This window comes from Camarhynchus parvulus, chromosome 13 (genome assembly GCF_901933205.1).
Source record: "Camarhynchus parvulus chromosome 13, STF_HiC, whole genome shotgun sequence".
In the NCBI taxonomy this organism is placed as follows: Eukaryota; Metazoa; Chordata; class Aves; order Passeriformes; family Thraupidae; genus Camarhynchus; species Camarhynchus parvulus.
Genome location: NC_044583.1, coordinates 2,237,478 through 2,253,983, shown reverse-complemented (window position 1 = coordinate 2,253,983; position 16,506 = coordinate 2,237,478). Strand labels below are relative to the sequence as shown.

General features: G+C 52.8%; 2 protein-coding genes across 2 annotated transcripts in view; both read left to right on the top strand.

The window, feature by feature from the left end:
• Positions 1–16,506, top strand: part of LOC115908821 (protocadherin gamma-A12-like) — a 107,056-nt gene that overhangs the window by 7,473 nt on the left and 83,077 nt on the right.
• Positions 5,508–6,687, top strand: LOC115908535 (protocadherin gamma-B3-like). Its single transcript, XM_030957184.1, has one exon. The coding sequence runs from the start codon at positions 5,636–5,638 to the stop codon at positions 6,551–6,553; it is 918 nt and encodes a 305-aa protein (XP_030813044.1). The 5' UTR covers positions 5,508–5,635; the 3' UTR covers positions 6,554–6,687.

The following is a 16,506-nucleotide window of genomic DNA, read 5'->3' as shown; positions in this document are numbered from 1 at the left end:
TGAGCAGATATTCACTCAGTCAGTGTCTCTTGGAAGACTGCTCGGCTTTTCCTTTGAGACCCATGAAGTCTCTTCACAGAACTTCAGTGAGCAGCAAATGTAGCTTCCATAGCACAGAGAGGTACAGATAGCTGTGTGAAATTGGTGCTGGGAAGAGAAATGGTCTGGGGAAGTGGGCCTGCACTGTCACATGTTTTTATGATAGATGGCTGAAAGGACACCATAGATGGTGTGAATGGTTGGAAATCTGAGTGCTGTGAGCTGTTTGTCTGCTGAAAGACTCAAGGCAATGTTTTCCTCCATTCCCTGTCCACTTCCTATCTCTAGGATGAAGGAATGTGGAGTTCTTCTTCCCCAAGTAATTGTCTAGAAGATCTGTATTCCAACTGCATGGAGAACCCTGGAAGGATCTTGCTGAGTATTTTCATGTCATCATGATTGTGTCACTGCAAAGCTTAATTTTGTACTTATGACAGATGGGGTATGGGAATTGCAAGCTGTGCATTCAGTGCCTATAAACAATGTCATCAATCATCTACTCTGAGTTATATAACCCGGAAGAGAGCTGTGAGCTCTTCAATTCTGCAGGTGTTAACTTTCTGTCTCATTCTTCTGATCATCTGAAGATGATTCTTTCATGGTTATAGGTGAAAAGGGAGAGACTTCCATAGAGATGTTTTTGAAAATGTCTCCGTAATAAATGCTTTTTCTTGTCCTATGGCTAGGGTGATGCGTCAAATATTATCCATGCTAGGGAGATACTGTCTGAGCAACTTTCCTCTTGGTGGAGTCTCTCTAAATTCTCATGATCTGTGCTTACCATGGGAGCTGTGAAGGGTTAGGAGGGAGTGTTGGGTGTGTGGTGTGTGAGGAGGCCCTGGTGGAGACATGGCATGTGTTTTGTTGATCCCCAGGGCTATTGCCAACCCTCTGAAAATGAGTCAGGAGGAGTCTTATGATTTTTGAATTTTGTGGTTTGGACTGAAATGGCCTAGTTTGGGTTCCATATTCCTTTGCATCAAGAGTGGAAGTCACACATGCTTTGAGGAGTCCATGTGCTGAAGAATGGTGATGTGTCCTTTGAAGTGACACTTGGATGTGTGGGTCTTTGACAGAGCTGGTAATAATTCATGGCCTATATAACATTTCCCACTTGTTGAAATAATTGGGAGGAACTGAATAATCTTAGTTGTGGTGCTTGGGCTCTGAGAAGCTAATGAACTTTCTTCTAATGATGTCTGCATGCAAAATTTGCTGTCATGTTATGTTTGGCCAGAGAGAAGAAGTCTGTGTATGCAGAGACAGGGCTGGTGCTGGAGTTCACTGTGATACAGTTCAAAATGAATGAGTGAATTGTGTCCGGTTCTGTTTGTCGTGGTATTTAGATGAGGCCCCCAGCTGTGGTTCCAAGATTTTTCTTTCTCTTTGTATCCAAGGAAATGACAGTCTGGGGCCTGTGGAGTGACTCCTGTGTGAGGCCCCTGTGTATTGGTTACAGTTGAGTTTGCTGGGTTGTGTATATACTGCAGGTGACCCAATCTGAAATGTGAGGCCATGGTTGATACTCTTCTGGTGTTTTCCCACTCTTGGCTGGGTTCATTTTAGGGGTTTTTGTTGTTTTGGTTTTTTGGTGGTTTTTTTTTTTTATGTTTTGTTTGCTTTGGTTTATGTTGGGTGGTTTGTTTGTTGGTTTGCTTGTATTTTTGTCAGGGAGCAAAGCTGATCCTCATTATGCCTGGCAATTGTGCAAATTCCAAAACAAAATTATCCAGTAGGCCGAGTATCCCTCATGCATCCCTTGAAGCTGTACATGTAATCACAGAATCTTATAATGTTTTGTGTTGCAAAGGACCTTAAAGTTCCTCTTGTTCCAGCTGCTCTGCCATGGGCAAGGACATCTTCCACCAGAGCAGGTGGCTCAGAGCCCCAGCCAGCCTGACCTTGAATATTTCATTCAAGAAATACAACTTCATGAATGGATGTTTCCCCAAGATGTTGCTTTCTCTGTGGCCAACATGGAACCAAAATTTTGGTTTGTGTTGATGGTGAAAGTGAAGGCTGTGAATGCAGAGTGAGGAGGGTGAGAGCTCAGTTCTGTGCCAGGCAAATGGGGACTCCGTGTGGGTTTGGCAGAGAAATGGTTTGATTTCATGCTTGTTGCTAAAGGCAGTGCCATTACTGTTCGGATCCTGGTGTCTCTGTCATGAATGACAATGACAGTCCTCCAAGAGTAACATTTTCCACAGTAACTGTTCATGTAGAACCATAATTGTTGGCTGGAAGCGGTAATTAATCCTGTGTGAAACTTCCATTATCTGTATCTCTAGGCCACATTGTGATATAGAGTTTCATCAGAAGTGTAATTACACTTTCATTCAGGCCTTTATTTGAAGGTTGCTGCTCATTTTCACAATTCTGGTCAGTACTTTGAAATATGAAACAGTGACTGATGTTTTTCAGCACAACCTTACTTCAGCCACTTAAGACTGAATGGTGTGTGGCGAGTAGAAGTGATAAGAGAATCAGTTGTAATTTGTCTGAAAATTTACCTTGAAAAGAGGCCACTGAGAAGCTGTTTAAAATGGTGGTTTCCTACCTGTGCCAGGTGAGCAGGCCATGCAGTAGAAAGAGTTGCTGAGGAGAGGACTCATTCTTCAAATGAACCCCTCTATCCTGCTGTGCTGTCTCAGTCCTCAGGGCCACACTTGCAGCTTGAGACCTCAGTGACTTCCAGGTGCTCTCAGGTATGAATTTTAAGGCCTGCAATAAAGGCCTAGAAGACTTCACAGTGAGCATCTCTAATTCCCTGTACTCTTCTAATGTTTCCTTGCTTTACCTAATTCATGTTTTAGGTTTTTCTGTGGGTTTTTTGCTTTTGTTTTGTTTTCTCTTGATTTACACAGTATATGGCTATACTTACAATTAACAACAATCCATCTCTTTTTTTTGCAACATATGATGTACCAATGTCCCTTGCTCTTGTTGCAGTGGGAGTGGAAGGCAGGAGATATGAGAGTGACTTTCTTCCTGTTCCTGTTGGGAGAAATAGATGTAAATATGACTTTAGTAGACTTTGCCTCTCTGAGAACAGAGCGTGTGATAAAGATGGGGAGGAGATTCCCTCAAAGCCAATGGTTTTGATGAGGCATTCTCCTCTGGATGACTGCTGATACTTTTAGTAGGATTGTTTATCATTTTTGTGCTCTAGAATCCTTCAGTTCCTTATCATAATGGTGATGAGCAGACAATTGTACCTCCCTTCTGGGTATGGCTGCAGTGCATTATCATCTCATGAGAGATTTGAGCAGTGAGGAGATGGCCACAAGCAAAACCTCACAGTGGCCTGGCATGGAAGAAAAAGCAGAGAGGGGAGCTCTGTGTGTGAGGCTGGAGAAGAACTGGGTCATTGCCTTGCTTGTCACATGTCACAGATAACACCAGGCTGTGCCTGATGGAGTGCAGTGGGATTTGAGTTGCTTCTGTAGAGCAAGGCAGACCTACAAAATGTTATTGCATCTGTCCATTTCCATGTGTTTCTGACTCTTGCATTGCTTGTTGTCATGAGCTCAGCCTCAGGGTGTCTGATCTCATGTGGAAGGTCTCCTCTGTCCCAGCTGCCCCAGTGCAGGTGCAGTTCCCACACACACCTGGGATGTTTACAGCTGCACAGAGGAAGGGTTTCACAAGCACTCCTGCTGTGCTCACCCAGGAACATTTTGTCTGCAGTGTAATCATGCAGGATCATCTCTGCTGCAGCTGTCAAAGTGCAGAGTGACCAGCCAGCCCAGCCAAGGTTCCCATGGACAGCCCAGGGCCCAGTGGGAGAACGTGTGCAGTGTCCCCCAGGCCATCACCCAGAGGAACATGCTGGGCAATCACCTGGAGGCTGTCAGATGGCTGAGGAACAGGCTGGAGAGTCACCTGCAGAGAGTTACAGACAGTGGCTCCATGTCCAGGTGGAAAGCAGTGACTTGTGCTGTCCCTCAAGGGCCCTGACTGGGCCCAGTTCTGTTCAGCACCTCCATGGCCAAGGGGATTGAGGCACCTTCAGGCAATTTGCAGCTGACACGAATTGGAGTTGATTCAGGGCAGGGCAGAGCTGGCAGCCAGGGATGGGCTGGAGAAGTGGCCCCGTGCAGCCATCATGAAATGGATCAAAGTGCAAGGTCCTGCAGCTGGGGTGGGGCAATGCCCAGTTTAAAGAGAGAGTGGGGGATAGGGAAGAGCTTTGCAGGGAAGAGCTTTGGGTTATTGGTGGGTGATGAGGTGGGACATGAGCTGCCCATGGGCACCTGCTGCTGGAATTGTGTCCTGCACTGCATGACAAGCTCTCTGCCTGGCAGGTCGAGGGAGGTCCTTCCTCCCCTCTAAACTCTTTTTATGAGAGCATAGACTGCATGGAGATCTTGGGCCAATATCCCAATGGACATGCTAGAGTTCCCAGAAGGATCATGGAAGTGGCCTGACGGTTGTCTGCAGTGCGGAAGGGCTGAAGGAGTTTAATTCTTCAAACATAGAGAAATGATACCTCTGTGTAGACTTTTGAAATTATTTATTTATAAACAAGCCTATAGGAATTATGGGGCAAACTGTTTTTACAAGGTCTGGTGACCATAGGACAGCAGACTGTTGATTTTTCACTAAAAGTACTGAGGTTTTGATTAGGAGAAATCTTCTCAGTGTGAGTTATGTCAAAATGGAAGATATTGCCAGAGAAGTTTTGGACGTGCCTTCAACGTTCAAGTCTTGCAGAAAGTGTTCCTGCTCATGTCAGAGCTGTGGATTAAATGGCCTTTAGAGTAAAGTATGAGTGGGAAACTGAAAATATTGTTTGGCTCTATGAAGGACTCAGCGTTGCTTTGCACTTTCCATTGTCAGCCGCTCAGATATGGAGATGCAGATGAAGCAAGTTTAATGAGTCAGAAAGAAAAGAGTAAATGTTATTCTTCTACTGTCTTGGCATGGGGATGCTTACATTGCTTTAGGCTGATCTATATCTTCAACTAATTCTTCCCAGATAATGAAAGGACAATTGAAGACAGTGCGAAAAAGCTCTTGAAATCTTCCCTATATTGTCGGTTATTGCTGGTGTTAATGGCCCATGATTTTATTAAGAGCAGCTGAATTCCATTCTTTACTGCCCTGCCATGAATATTTCCTTCTGACTGTTCAATGTGACTGAAAAGAATGCCCTGAAAGTACCCGCCAGCACATCTACGATAGAAACGCCTTGGAGTGGAATTAAGCAAGAGCTCCTGCTCTGGCTGTTTGCAGTCGGGCAGAGCCCCCGGGGCCGGTGCAGCCGCTGAGCCCCGCCCAAAGCCGGGCCCCCTTGAGCGCGGCCATGCGGCGGCTGCAGTGTCGCGGCGGCGCCTCCGGGTGTCGCTGTTGGCCGCCGCCGAGCGGCGCTGGAGCCGCCGCCGCCGCCGCCGCAGCGTCCTGCCCCCGCAGGCTGCTCGCTCGCCCGGCGCCGGCCACAGCGGCAGCGGCACCGCCAACAGCAGCAGCGGCGGCGAGAGGCGGCGCGGCGACCTGGGTGTCTTTCAGCGGTGTCTGTTTTGGGCGGCGAGAGCGGCTTTTTGGGAGGCAGGGCAGCGGCAGGAGGCAGGAGCGCGGCGAGCGCAGCGGGCAGAGAATGGCGGTGAGGCGGCGGCAGAGGCGCGGGCCGGGCGGCGGGCGAGCGCTGCTGGCCGCGCTGCTGCTGTGCGTGTGGTGCCGGGCGGCGGCCGAGCGGCTCCGCTACGCCATCCCCGAGGAGCTGGCCAGAGGCTCGCTCGTGGGGCCGCTGGCGCGGGACCTGGGGCTCAGCGCGGACCAGCTGCCGGCGCGCAAGCTGCAGGTGGCGTCTGCCGGCAAGAAGCAGCTGAAATACTTCATGGTGAATGAGGAGAACGGGAACCTGTACGTGAACGAGAGGCTGGACCGGGAGGAGATGTGCGGCGACTCGGCGACCTGCTCCGTCAGCTTCGAGGTGCTGGTGCACAACCCGCTGAATGTTTTCCGCGTCGAGGTGTCCATCGAGGATGTGAATGACAATTCCCCGGCCTTCAGCAAGGCTGTTCTGGAACTAGAGATTGGTGAATGGACTCTTCCCGGTGCTCGTTTTCCGCTGGAGATGGCCCAAGATGCTGACGTAGGAAGCAACTCGCTGCTGACTTACCAGCTCACCAGCAACCCATCTTTCTCTCTGTCCATAAAGGAGAGCCCTGACGGAAGCAAGCAGCCGGAATTAGTGCTGGAGAGAGCGTTGGATCGGGAGAAGCAGAGCTCCTTTGAGCTGGTGCTGACGGCAGTGGATGGCGGGGAACCCACGAGGTCTGGGGCTGTCCAGATTCGGGTCAACGTGACCGACGCAAATGACAACCCACCCGTGTTCAGCAAAACCATCTACGAGGCACGATTTGCAGAGAATCTGCCGGCAGGGTCTCTGGTGCTGCGGGTGCGGGCAACAGATGCGGACGCGGGCACTAATGGGCGAGTCTCGTACTCCTTCAGCAACATCCAGGCGCCATCAGTTCTTTGTTCACTGTGGACAGCGATAGCGGGGAGATAAGGACGGCGGGTCCACTCGATTTCGAGGAGAAGAGTAAATACAGCTTCGGTTTGGAGGCGAGAGACGGCGGGGGCTTGGTATCACACTGCAAGGTGCAAATAGACGTCACGGACGAGAACGACAACGCGCCCGAGATCACCATTCTGTCGCTGTCGAGCCCCGTGCCCGAGGACGCGCCGGTCGGCACCGTGGTGGCCCTGCTGAACGTGAACGACCCGGACTCCGGCGAGAACGGTCAGGTGTCGTGCGAGCTGTCGGGAGAGGCGCCGCTGTCGATCGTGGCGTCGCCGGGCGGCTCGTACAAAGTGGTGACATCGGGCGCGCTGGACCGCGAGCAGGCGTCCGAGCAGCGCGTGACGGTGGTGGCCCGGGACCGGGGCAGGCCGGCGCTGTGGAGCAGCAGGGAGCTGGTGCTGGAGGTGTCGGACGTGAACGACAACGCGCCGGTGTTCGAGGAGGCGGCGTACAGCGCGTACGTGGCGGAGAACAACGCGGCGGGCGCGCTGGTGCTGCGCGTGCAGGCGCGGGACGCGGACGCGGGCGCCAACGGGCGCGTGAGCTACTGGCTGGCGGGCGGCAGCGCGGGCGCGGCGGGCGCGGCGCCGCTGGTGTCGGTGGAGGCGCGGAGCGGCGCGCTGTACGCGCAGCGCTCCTTGGACTACGAGCAGTGCCGCGAGTTCACGGTGGCCGTGCGGGCGCAGGACGGCGGCTCGCCGGCGCGCAGCTCCACGGCCACGGTGCGCGTCTTCGTGCTGGACCGCAACGACAACGCGCCCAGGGTGCTCTGGCCCGCCGCGGCGGCGCGGGCGGCGGCGGGAGAGGCTGCGGGAGGGGCGGCGCCGCCTTTCGAGGTGGTTCCGCGCTCGGCCGAGGCCGGCTACCTGGTGGCCAAGGTGGTGGCGGTGGACGCGGACGCGGGGCGCAACGCGTGGCTGTCCTACGAGCTGGTGCAGGCGTCGGAGCCGGCGCTGTTCCGCGTGGGGCTGCACAGCGGCGAGGTGCGCACGGCGCGCGCCGTGGCCGAGCGGGACGCGGCCAAGCAGCGCCTGGTGGCCCTGGTGAAGGACCACGGGCAGCCGGCGCTCTCGGCCACGGCCACGCTGCACGTGCTGCTGGCCGACAGCTTGCGGGAGGCGCTGCCGGAGCTGAGCGAGCGCCCGGCGGCCGCCGAGGCGGCGGCGGCCGAGCTGCAGTTCTACCTGGTGCTGGCGCTGGCGCTGCTCTCGGCGCTCTTGGTGCTGAGCGTGGCGCTGGCCGTGCTGGCGCGGCTGCGCCGGGCCGGCCCGCCCGCCGTGCTGCGCTGCCTGGGCGCGCAGCGCTTCTCGCTGCCCGGCGCCGCCTTCCCGGCCGACTTCTGCGAGGGCACCTTGCCCTACTCCTACAACCTGTGCGTGCCGCCGCCGGCCCGCGCCCTGCCCGAGGCCGCTTGGCCGCCGCCGCCGGTGCCCATCCTGTCGGCGGAGGAGCTTCTGGGCGGCGATTCCCGCGACAAGCCGAGCCTGAGCAGTACCGCCGTGACGGGAGAGCCGCCGGCCGAATCTGACGTACTGGAGGTGTGTAATTCCTTATGCCCATTCTCTCTGAAGCTTTACCTCCTAAGTGCGTGAGGCAGTCTAGTCTTGGTCTTCGTTTTTCTTTTTGGACTACTCATTCTGGATTTGTTTCAGTTAATTCTTTTAAGTATTCTATTCCGTATTTCTTAGCAACCTGCTTTTCGAACGGGTTCTTTTTGTCTCATGAGCTGATGATGAGACTTAGGCTCAACGTATTGGCTCTTAACTTTCACCTATACTGAGTAAAATCGTTCAGGATTGGTGATGCTCTTATTTACCCTTTCCTTCATTTTCCACATAGAACACGCAGGCAGTAACGGCAGCCTTTCTTTCACGAGCTTGTGGAGGTTCGTTTTCGAAATTTGTCTGAAACGCTGAAAGTTACTAATGATGAAGGCAGATTTTTAGCGTGTAGAACAAGATTCGTTATTGACGCCCAATATTTGAGATTTATTTTTCCGAGCTCTGTTTAATGGTTTGTCCCTGAGTAACAACTGTAGAAAAAAATCCTCTTTATTTACTGCTCTTTTGGTGTTTCTGTGTCAAATGGAACGTGCATATGCTTCACTGAGTGTGATTGTGACGGGTTATTCCTTTATAATGGGTGCTCCTCCCCTTTTTCCGTACCCCTTCCCCTTACATCTTTTGAGGGAAGGCAGCTGCAAAATACTGGCTTTTAATTAACAACTGAATTAAGCATGTTCCGTGTCAATTCCTGCCTTATCAGTGTTTACACCTGTAGGGCACGGGTTTGTCGTTCAACTTGTGTTTTCCAAAATGTTTCGGGCTCACCGTAGCTCTTCTTCTGGTTTATCATAGGTTCAGGTTCACTTGGAAAATTTTGTCTAAAAGGTAGGTTTGTCTGAAATGTTAGGAGTTACGAAAGCTCCAGGGGGGTTTTACACCATACAATAAGAGCTGCTAATTCTGCATGAGGGGTTTCGCAAAACAAAGTGGATGTTTCCTCCTTTGTAATCTTTATTTCCCGAAGTGAAATACTGAGACTTTGATTGCTGCTGGGTAATATCCCGTTGGTTAAGGGATGTTTTGTACTGTGCTCCAAAGCGAACATACGTCTGTCTCTCTAAAGAAGTTCAGCTGTGGTCTGTCCCGTGCTTTCGTGGAAGTCGGCGGCAGAAATGACAGCTTTAGTCCCGCTGATCTGGCCACAAAGTTTCGGTGACGACTGTCCTCTCCCCGCGAGCTGCCCGTGTGCAAGGCAGCGCTCGATGCCTGCAGTGCCGGGAGGAGGCTGCGGGCGCCGCTGTTGACCGAGAGGAGCGAGAGGAAGCTCGGAGCCCTGCAGCCCCGCCCGCTGCGACCGGTTCGATCGGTTGTTCCCTGTCAGGCTCGGCGGCGGGCGGTCTGCAAGAGTCCCCGATTTACGGACCCGTGCTGCAACGAGACGGAAGGGCCGGCGGCAGAAGCCGGGAGCGCTTAGCGGGGTCTGAGTGGAACAAGGAGGAGGATCGGTAGTCGGAGGCGGGGAATAGCTGGCCGCGGTGCGGTGCCGCAGCGGAGATGTGCGCGGCGGGGAGGCGCTGGGGCCGGCGGCAGCGAGCTCTGCTCTGGGCCGTGCTGCTGGCGGCCTGGGAGGCGGCGTGGGGGCAGCTGCGCTACTCGGTGCCCGAGGAGATGCCCAAGGGCTCCTTCGTGGGCGACGTGGCCAAGGACCTGGGACTGCAGCTGCCGGAGATCCGAGACCGCGGCGTCCGCGTTGTCTCTGAAGGTAGTACGCAGTATTTCGCTCTGCACGGGAAGACGGGACATTTAGTGATAGGAGAGCGCATCGACAGAGAGCAGCTGTGCGAGAGTGTGCAGCAATGCGTGCTGCGCTGTGAACTGATAGTGGAGGGGGAAATGAAGTTTTACGAAATCGAAGTGGAGATCACGGACATTAATGACAACGCACCCAGCTTCAAGAAAATCGAACTGGAACAGAGAATGAGCGAGACTACAGCTCCAGGGTCACGGTATCCCTTACCCGAGGCTCACGACCCAGATTTGGGCCGGAATTCCCTGCAGAGCTACGAGCTGAGCGGTGATGAGCACTTCTCGCTGGCCGTGCAGGCGGGCCCCGGCGGCGATCAGCGTCCCGAGCTGGTGCTGGCGAAGGCGCTGGACCGGGAGGAGGCGGCGTTTCACGAGCTGCTGCTGAGGGCGAGCGACGGCGGCGATCCGGCACGGACGGGCACGGCTCGGATCCGCGTGACCGTGGTGGACGCGAACGACAACGCGCCCGTGTTCAGCCAGGCGGAGTACACGGTGCGTGTGCCCGAGGACGTGCCCGTGGGCTCTGTCCTCGTAACCGTAGCAGCCACGGACAGGGACGAGGGGCTAAACGGGCACGTGAAATACTCGTTTAAGAAAATCACAGAGAAAGCCTCGAAGATATTCTACTTGGACTCTGAGACTGGAGAGATCACGCTACTGCGGAGCTTGGACTTCGAGGAAGGCGACTCCTACGAAATGGAGGTGCAGGCAGAGGATGGCGTCGGACTTTTCGACACTGCCAAAGTCACGATCGCCGTCACGGATATAAACGACAATGTGCCGGTGATTTCCGTGCGGTCAGCGCTAAATGAGATTTCTGAGGACGCCCCTTCGGGGACGACGGTCGCCCTGCTGCACGTGCATGATAAAGACTCGGGGAAGAATGGCGAGGTGCGCTGTTCGCTCGACAAGGACGTCCCATTCCGGCTGCAGAGTTCTCACGGCAGCTACTACAGCGTGGTGACAGCGAGAGAGCTGGACCGGGAGCAGGTGTCGGAGTACAACGTGACGGTGCGGGCGGCCGACGGCGGGTCGCCGGCGCTGCAGAGCAGCGCGGTGCTGGCGCTGCGGGTGCTGGACGTGAACGACAACGCGCCGGTGTTCTTGGAGGAGCGCTACAGCGCGCGGCTGGCGGAGAACAACGCGGCGGGCGCGCTGGTGCTGACGGTGCGCGCCACGGACGCGGACTGGGGGCAGAACGCGCGCGTGCGCTACCGGCTGGCGGAGGGGCGGGTGCGGGGCGCGCCGCTGTCGTCGTACGTGTCGGTGCAGGCGGAGACGGGCGCGCTGTACGCGCTGCGCTCCTTGGACTACGAGCAGCTGCGCGAGCTGCAGCTGTGCGTGCTGGCCGAGGACGGCGGCGCGCCGGCGCTGAGCAGCAACGTGTCCGTGCGGCTGCTGATCGTGGACGAGAACGACAACGCGCCGCAGGTGCTGTACCCGCCGCCGGCCGCAGCGGCGGGCTCGGGCGCTGCGGCCTGGTCGGGCGTGGAGCTGGCGCCGCGGCGCTCGGAGGCCGGCGCGCTGGTGGCCAAGGTGGTGGCGGTGGACGCGGACGCGGGCCAGAACGCCTGGCTGTCCTACGAGCTGGCCAAGGCCACGGAGCCGGGGCTCTTCCGCGTCGGGCTGCACAGCGGCGAGGTGCGCACGGCGCGCTCGCCGCTGGCCCGCGACGCGGCGCGCCACAGCCTGCTGGTGCTGGTGCGGGACCACGGGCGGCCGGCGTCTCGGCCACGGCCACGCTGAGCGTGCTGCTGGCCGACAGCGTGGCCGAGCTGCTGGCCGAGCTGGCCAGCGCGCCCGACGACCAGGCGGCGGCGCCGGGCCAGCCGGCCGCCAGCCTGACGCGCTGGCTCGTGCTGGCCGTGGCCGCCGTCTCGTGCCTCTTCCTGGCCTTCCTGCTGCTGCTGCTGGCGCTGCGCCTGCGCCGCTGCCACCGCCAGCACCTGCTGCCGCCCGACAGCGGCGCCTTGCGCGGCGTGCCCGTCTCGCACTTCGTGGGCATCGACGGCGTGCGCGCCTTCCTGCACTCCTACTCGCACGACGTGTCGCTCACGGCCGACTCGCGCAAGAGCCACCTGCGCTTCTCGGCCGCCAGCTGCTGCGACACCCTCCCGGCCCGGCCGCCGCCCGACGAGCCCGCGCCGCTGCTCGGGGACGACGACCCCACAGGCGCCCTCCCCGCCGATCCCGCCCCTTCCTCGGTGAGTTCCTCTGTCCAAATTTTCTTCGTGACGCTTTCCTGTAATGCTGCCCTGCCCTTTCCTCGCTGTGTTCACTGTCTTTCATAACAGATTTTGTCTGAAAGCGTGGTAAGGTTTCCTTCGTTTAAGTTTTGACGTCTGGGGTCCAGTGGTGTCGGTATGTAAACATGGGGTAGATCCTCAGCCTTCCAGTAAGTGAAGAAGGAAGGAGGGAAAAGGCTGCTACTGGCTGGCTGTAGTTTCGGTCGCATGTTTGGGTATTGATTACCTTCCAGGTATTGTTTCCCCTATATCAGCTGTGCTGTGTAAAATCTGTGTTCTTGATAGCATTTGCTCTCCTGAAGGGATGCATCTCATTACTAAGAAATTCAGCTTTTTGGGAGGTTCACGTGTCTTCCCAAGAGCACATCTGCGTGAATATTTTGAATGTGTCTTGAACAAAATGCTGATGGCTTTGTGTGGAACCTCTCTGCACATTCTTCTCAGCCTTTATCGCTCTCCATGATACATAGTGGAGATCAGCGGGAAGTGTTTGTGTCATCCATGTTTTGGTCTTTTTCACCAAGAGGGGGTTGGACCAGGCAGCAAGAGGTCCTTGATGATGTCTGTCTACCTGATGTGTAGATGAAAGATCCTCTTGAAGTTGTGTTTCTTTGAAAAGCCTGAGGGTGGGTGCATGTGGAGGAGGATATGCAGGAGGAAATGGCAGAACTGGTTTGGTTGTTTTCTTATTTTTTAATGTAGAGCTATGTCAAATGTAGCTGGATGATCCTTGACTAGAAAATATTTAGCACGGCAAGAGACTTGCCTGGATGGGCAGGGAGACATTCAAGGTGCAGTGGGAGATACAAGGTGGGCATAATTCCCTGTGAGCAGATATTCACTGAATCAGTGCCTCCTGGAAGACTGCTTGGCTTTTCCTTTGAGACCCATGAAGTCTCTTCACAGAACTTCAGTGAGCAGCAAATGTAGCTTCCACAGCACAGAGATGTACAGATAGCTGTGTGAAATTGGTGCTGGGAAGAGAAATGGTCTGGGGAAGTGGGCCTCCACTGTCACATGTTTTTATGATAGATGGCTGAAAGGACACCATAGATGGTGTGAAGGGTTGGAAATCTGGGTGCTGTGAGCTGTGTGTGTGTGTCTGCTGAAAGACTCAGGGGAATGTTTTCTTCCATTCCCTGTTAGGTTCCTATCTCTAGGATGAAGCAATGTGGAGTTCTTCTTCCCCAAGTAATTGTCTAGAAGATCTGTATTCCAGTTGCATGGAGAACCCTGGCAGGTTCTTGCTGAGTGTTTTCATGTCATCATGATTGTGTCACTGCAAAGCTTAATTTTGTACTTATGACAAATGGGGTATGGGAATCGCAAGCTGTGCATTCAGTGCCTATAAACAATATCATGAATTATCTACTGTGAGTTATATAACCCGGAAGAAAGTTGTGAGCTCTTTAGTTCCGCAGGCGTTAACTTTCTGTCTCATTCTTCTGATGTTCTGAAGATGGTTCTTTCATGGTTATAGGTGAAAAGACAGAGACATTTCCATAGGCATGTTTCTTAAAATGTCACTTTAATAAATGTTTTTTCTTGTCCCATGTCTCGGATGTGAAGTCAAATATGATCCATGGTAAGGAGATACTGTCTGATCAACTTTCGTTTTTGGGTAGCCTCTCCAAATTCTGAAGATCTGTGCTCACCATGGGAGCTGTGAAGGGTTGGGAGGGAGTGTTGGATGTGTTATGTGTGAGTTGGTCCTGTTGGAGACATGGCATGTGTTTTGTTGATCCCCAGGGCTATTGCTGGCCTTCTGAAAATGAGTCAGGAGGAGTCTTATGATTTTCAGTTGTGTGGTTTGGACTGAAATGGCCTAGTTTGGGTTCCATATTCCTTTGCATCAAGAGTGGAAGTCACACATGCTTTGAGGAGTCCATGTGCTGAAGAAAGGAGATGTTGCCTTTAAGGTGATACTTGCATGTGTGGGTCTTTGACAGAGCTGGTAATAATTTATGGCCTATATAACATTTCCTACTTGATGAAGTGATATGGAGGAGCATAATAATTTAGTTGTGGTGCTTGGGCTCTGAGAAGCTGTGCACACGAGTTTTCTTCTAATGATGTCTGCATGCAAAATTTGCTGTCATGTTATGTTTGGCCAGAGAGAAGATGTCTGTGTATGCAGAGACAGGGCTGGTGCTGGAGTTCACTGTGATACAGTTCAAAATGAATGAATGAATTGTGTCCAGTTCTGTTTGTCCTGGTATTTAGATGAGGCCCCCAGCTGTGGTTCCAAGCTTTTTCTTCCTCTTACTGCCCAAGGAAATGACAGTCTGGGGCCTGTGGAGTGACTCCTGTGTTAGGCCCCTGTGTATTGGTTACAGTTGAGTTTGCTGAGTTGTGTATATACTGCAGGTGACCCAATCTGAAATGTGAGGCCATGGTTGATACTCTTCTGGTGTTTTCCCATTCTTGGCTGGGTTAATTTCAGTTCTTTTGGATAATTTGGTTGGCTTGGGTTGGGTTGTTTGTTTATTTGCTTGTGTTTTTGTCAAGGAGTAAAGCTGAATTTGTCTGGCAGTCTTGCAAACTGCAAAACATATAATTATCCAGTAGGGAGAGTATCTCTCATTCATCCCTTGAAGCTGTACATAGAATCCCAGAAGCACAGAATCACAGAAAGGTTTGTGTTGCAAAGGACCTTAAGATTTCTCTTGCTCCAGCTGCTCTGCCATGGGCAGGGGCATCTTCCACCAGAGCAGGTGGCTCAGAGCCCCAGTCTGCCTGACCTTGAATATTTCATTCAAGAAATACAACTTCATGAATGGATGTTTCCCCAAGGTGTTGTTTTTCTCTGTGGCTAACATGGAACCAAAATTTTGGTTTGTGTTTATGGTGAAAGTGAAGGCTGTGAATGCAGAGTGAGGAGGGTGAGAGCTCAGTTCTGTGCCAGGCAAATGGGGGACTCGGTGTGGGTTTTGTAGAAAAATTGTTTGATTTCATGCTTGTTGCTACAGGCAGTGGCATTGCTGTTCTGATCCTGGTGTCTCTGTCATGAATGACAATGACAGTCCTCCAAGAGTAACATTTTCCACAGTAACTGTACCTGTAGAACCACAATTGTTGGCTGGAAGAGCTAATTAATCCTGTGTGAAATATCCATTGTCAGTCTCTCTAGGCCACATTGTAATATAGAGTTTCTTCAGAATTGTAATTGCATTTCCATTCAGGTCTTTGTTTCCAGGAAGGTTGAAGCTCATGTTTGCAATTCTGGTCAGTACTTTGAAATATGACACAGTGACTGATGTTTTTCATCACATCCTTACTTTACTGAACGGTGTGTAGGGATTATGAAGCAGAACTGATAAGGGAATCTGTTGTAATTTGTCAGAAGATTTACTTTGAGAAAGAGGCTGATGAGAAGCTGTTTAAAATGGTGGTTTCATGACTGAGCCAGGTGAGCAGGCCATGCTGCAGTAGAAGTTGCTGAGGAGAGGACTCATTCCTGATATGAAACCACTCAGCTATTCTGCCATGTAAGTCCTCAGGGCCAAACACTTGCAGTTTCTAAGTGACTTCTATATGTTCTCAGGTATGAATTTTAAGGCCTGGAATAAAGGCCTAGATGACTTCACTGTGAGACTCTCTGTCTCCTTGTTGTCTTCTAATGACTCCGTGCCTTATCTGATAAATGTTTTTGGGTTTTCTGTGGGTTTTTGCTTTGTTTTGTTTTCCCTTGATTTACTCAGTATGTGGCTATACTTAGAATTATCAACAATCCCTCTTTTTTGAGCAATGTATGGTGTGCCAATGTCTCTTGCTCTTGTTGCAGTGGGAGTGGAAGGCAGGAGATGTGAGAGTGACTTTGTGTTCTGCTCCTTTACATTTTCTTGGGAGAAATAGATGTAAATAAGATTTCAGTAGTCTTTGCCTCTCTCTATAACAGAGTGTGTGATAAGGATGGGGAGGAGATTCCCCCTAAGCCAATATTTTGATGAGGTATCTCCTTTGGATGACTGCTAAAATTTTAGTAGGACTGTTTATTATTATTTGTGCTCTAGAATCCTTCAGTTCCTTATCATAATGGTGATGAGCAGATAAATGCAACCTCCCTTCTGGGTATGGCTGCAGTGCATTATCATCTCGTGAGAGATTTGAGCAGTGAGGAGATGGCCACAAGCAAAACCTCACAGTGGCCTGGCATGGAAGAAAAAGCAGAGAGGGGAGCTCTGTGTGTGAGGCTGGAGAAGAACTGGGTCATTGCCTTGCTTGTCACATGTCACAGATAACACCAGGCTGTCCTGATGGAGTGCAGTGGGATTTGAGTTGCTTCTGTAGAGCAAGGCAGACCTACAAAATGTTATTGCATCTGTCCATTTCCATGTGTTTCTGACTCTTGCATTGCTTGTGGTCATGAGCTCAGCCTCAG

Bases quoted from the DNA above. Each gene is read 5' to 3' on its own strand.
- LOC115908535 (XM_030957184.1), top strand. From the start codon at position 5,636: ATGGCGGTGAGGCGGCGGCAGAGGCGCGGGCCGGGCGGCGGGCGAGCG.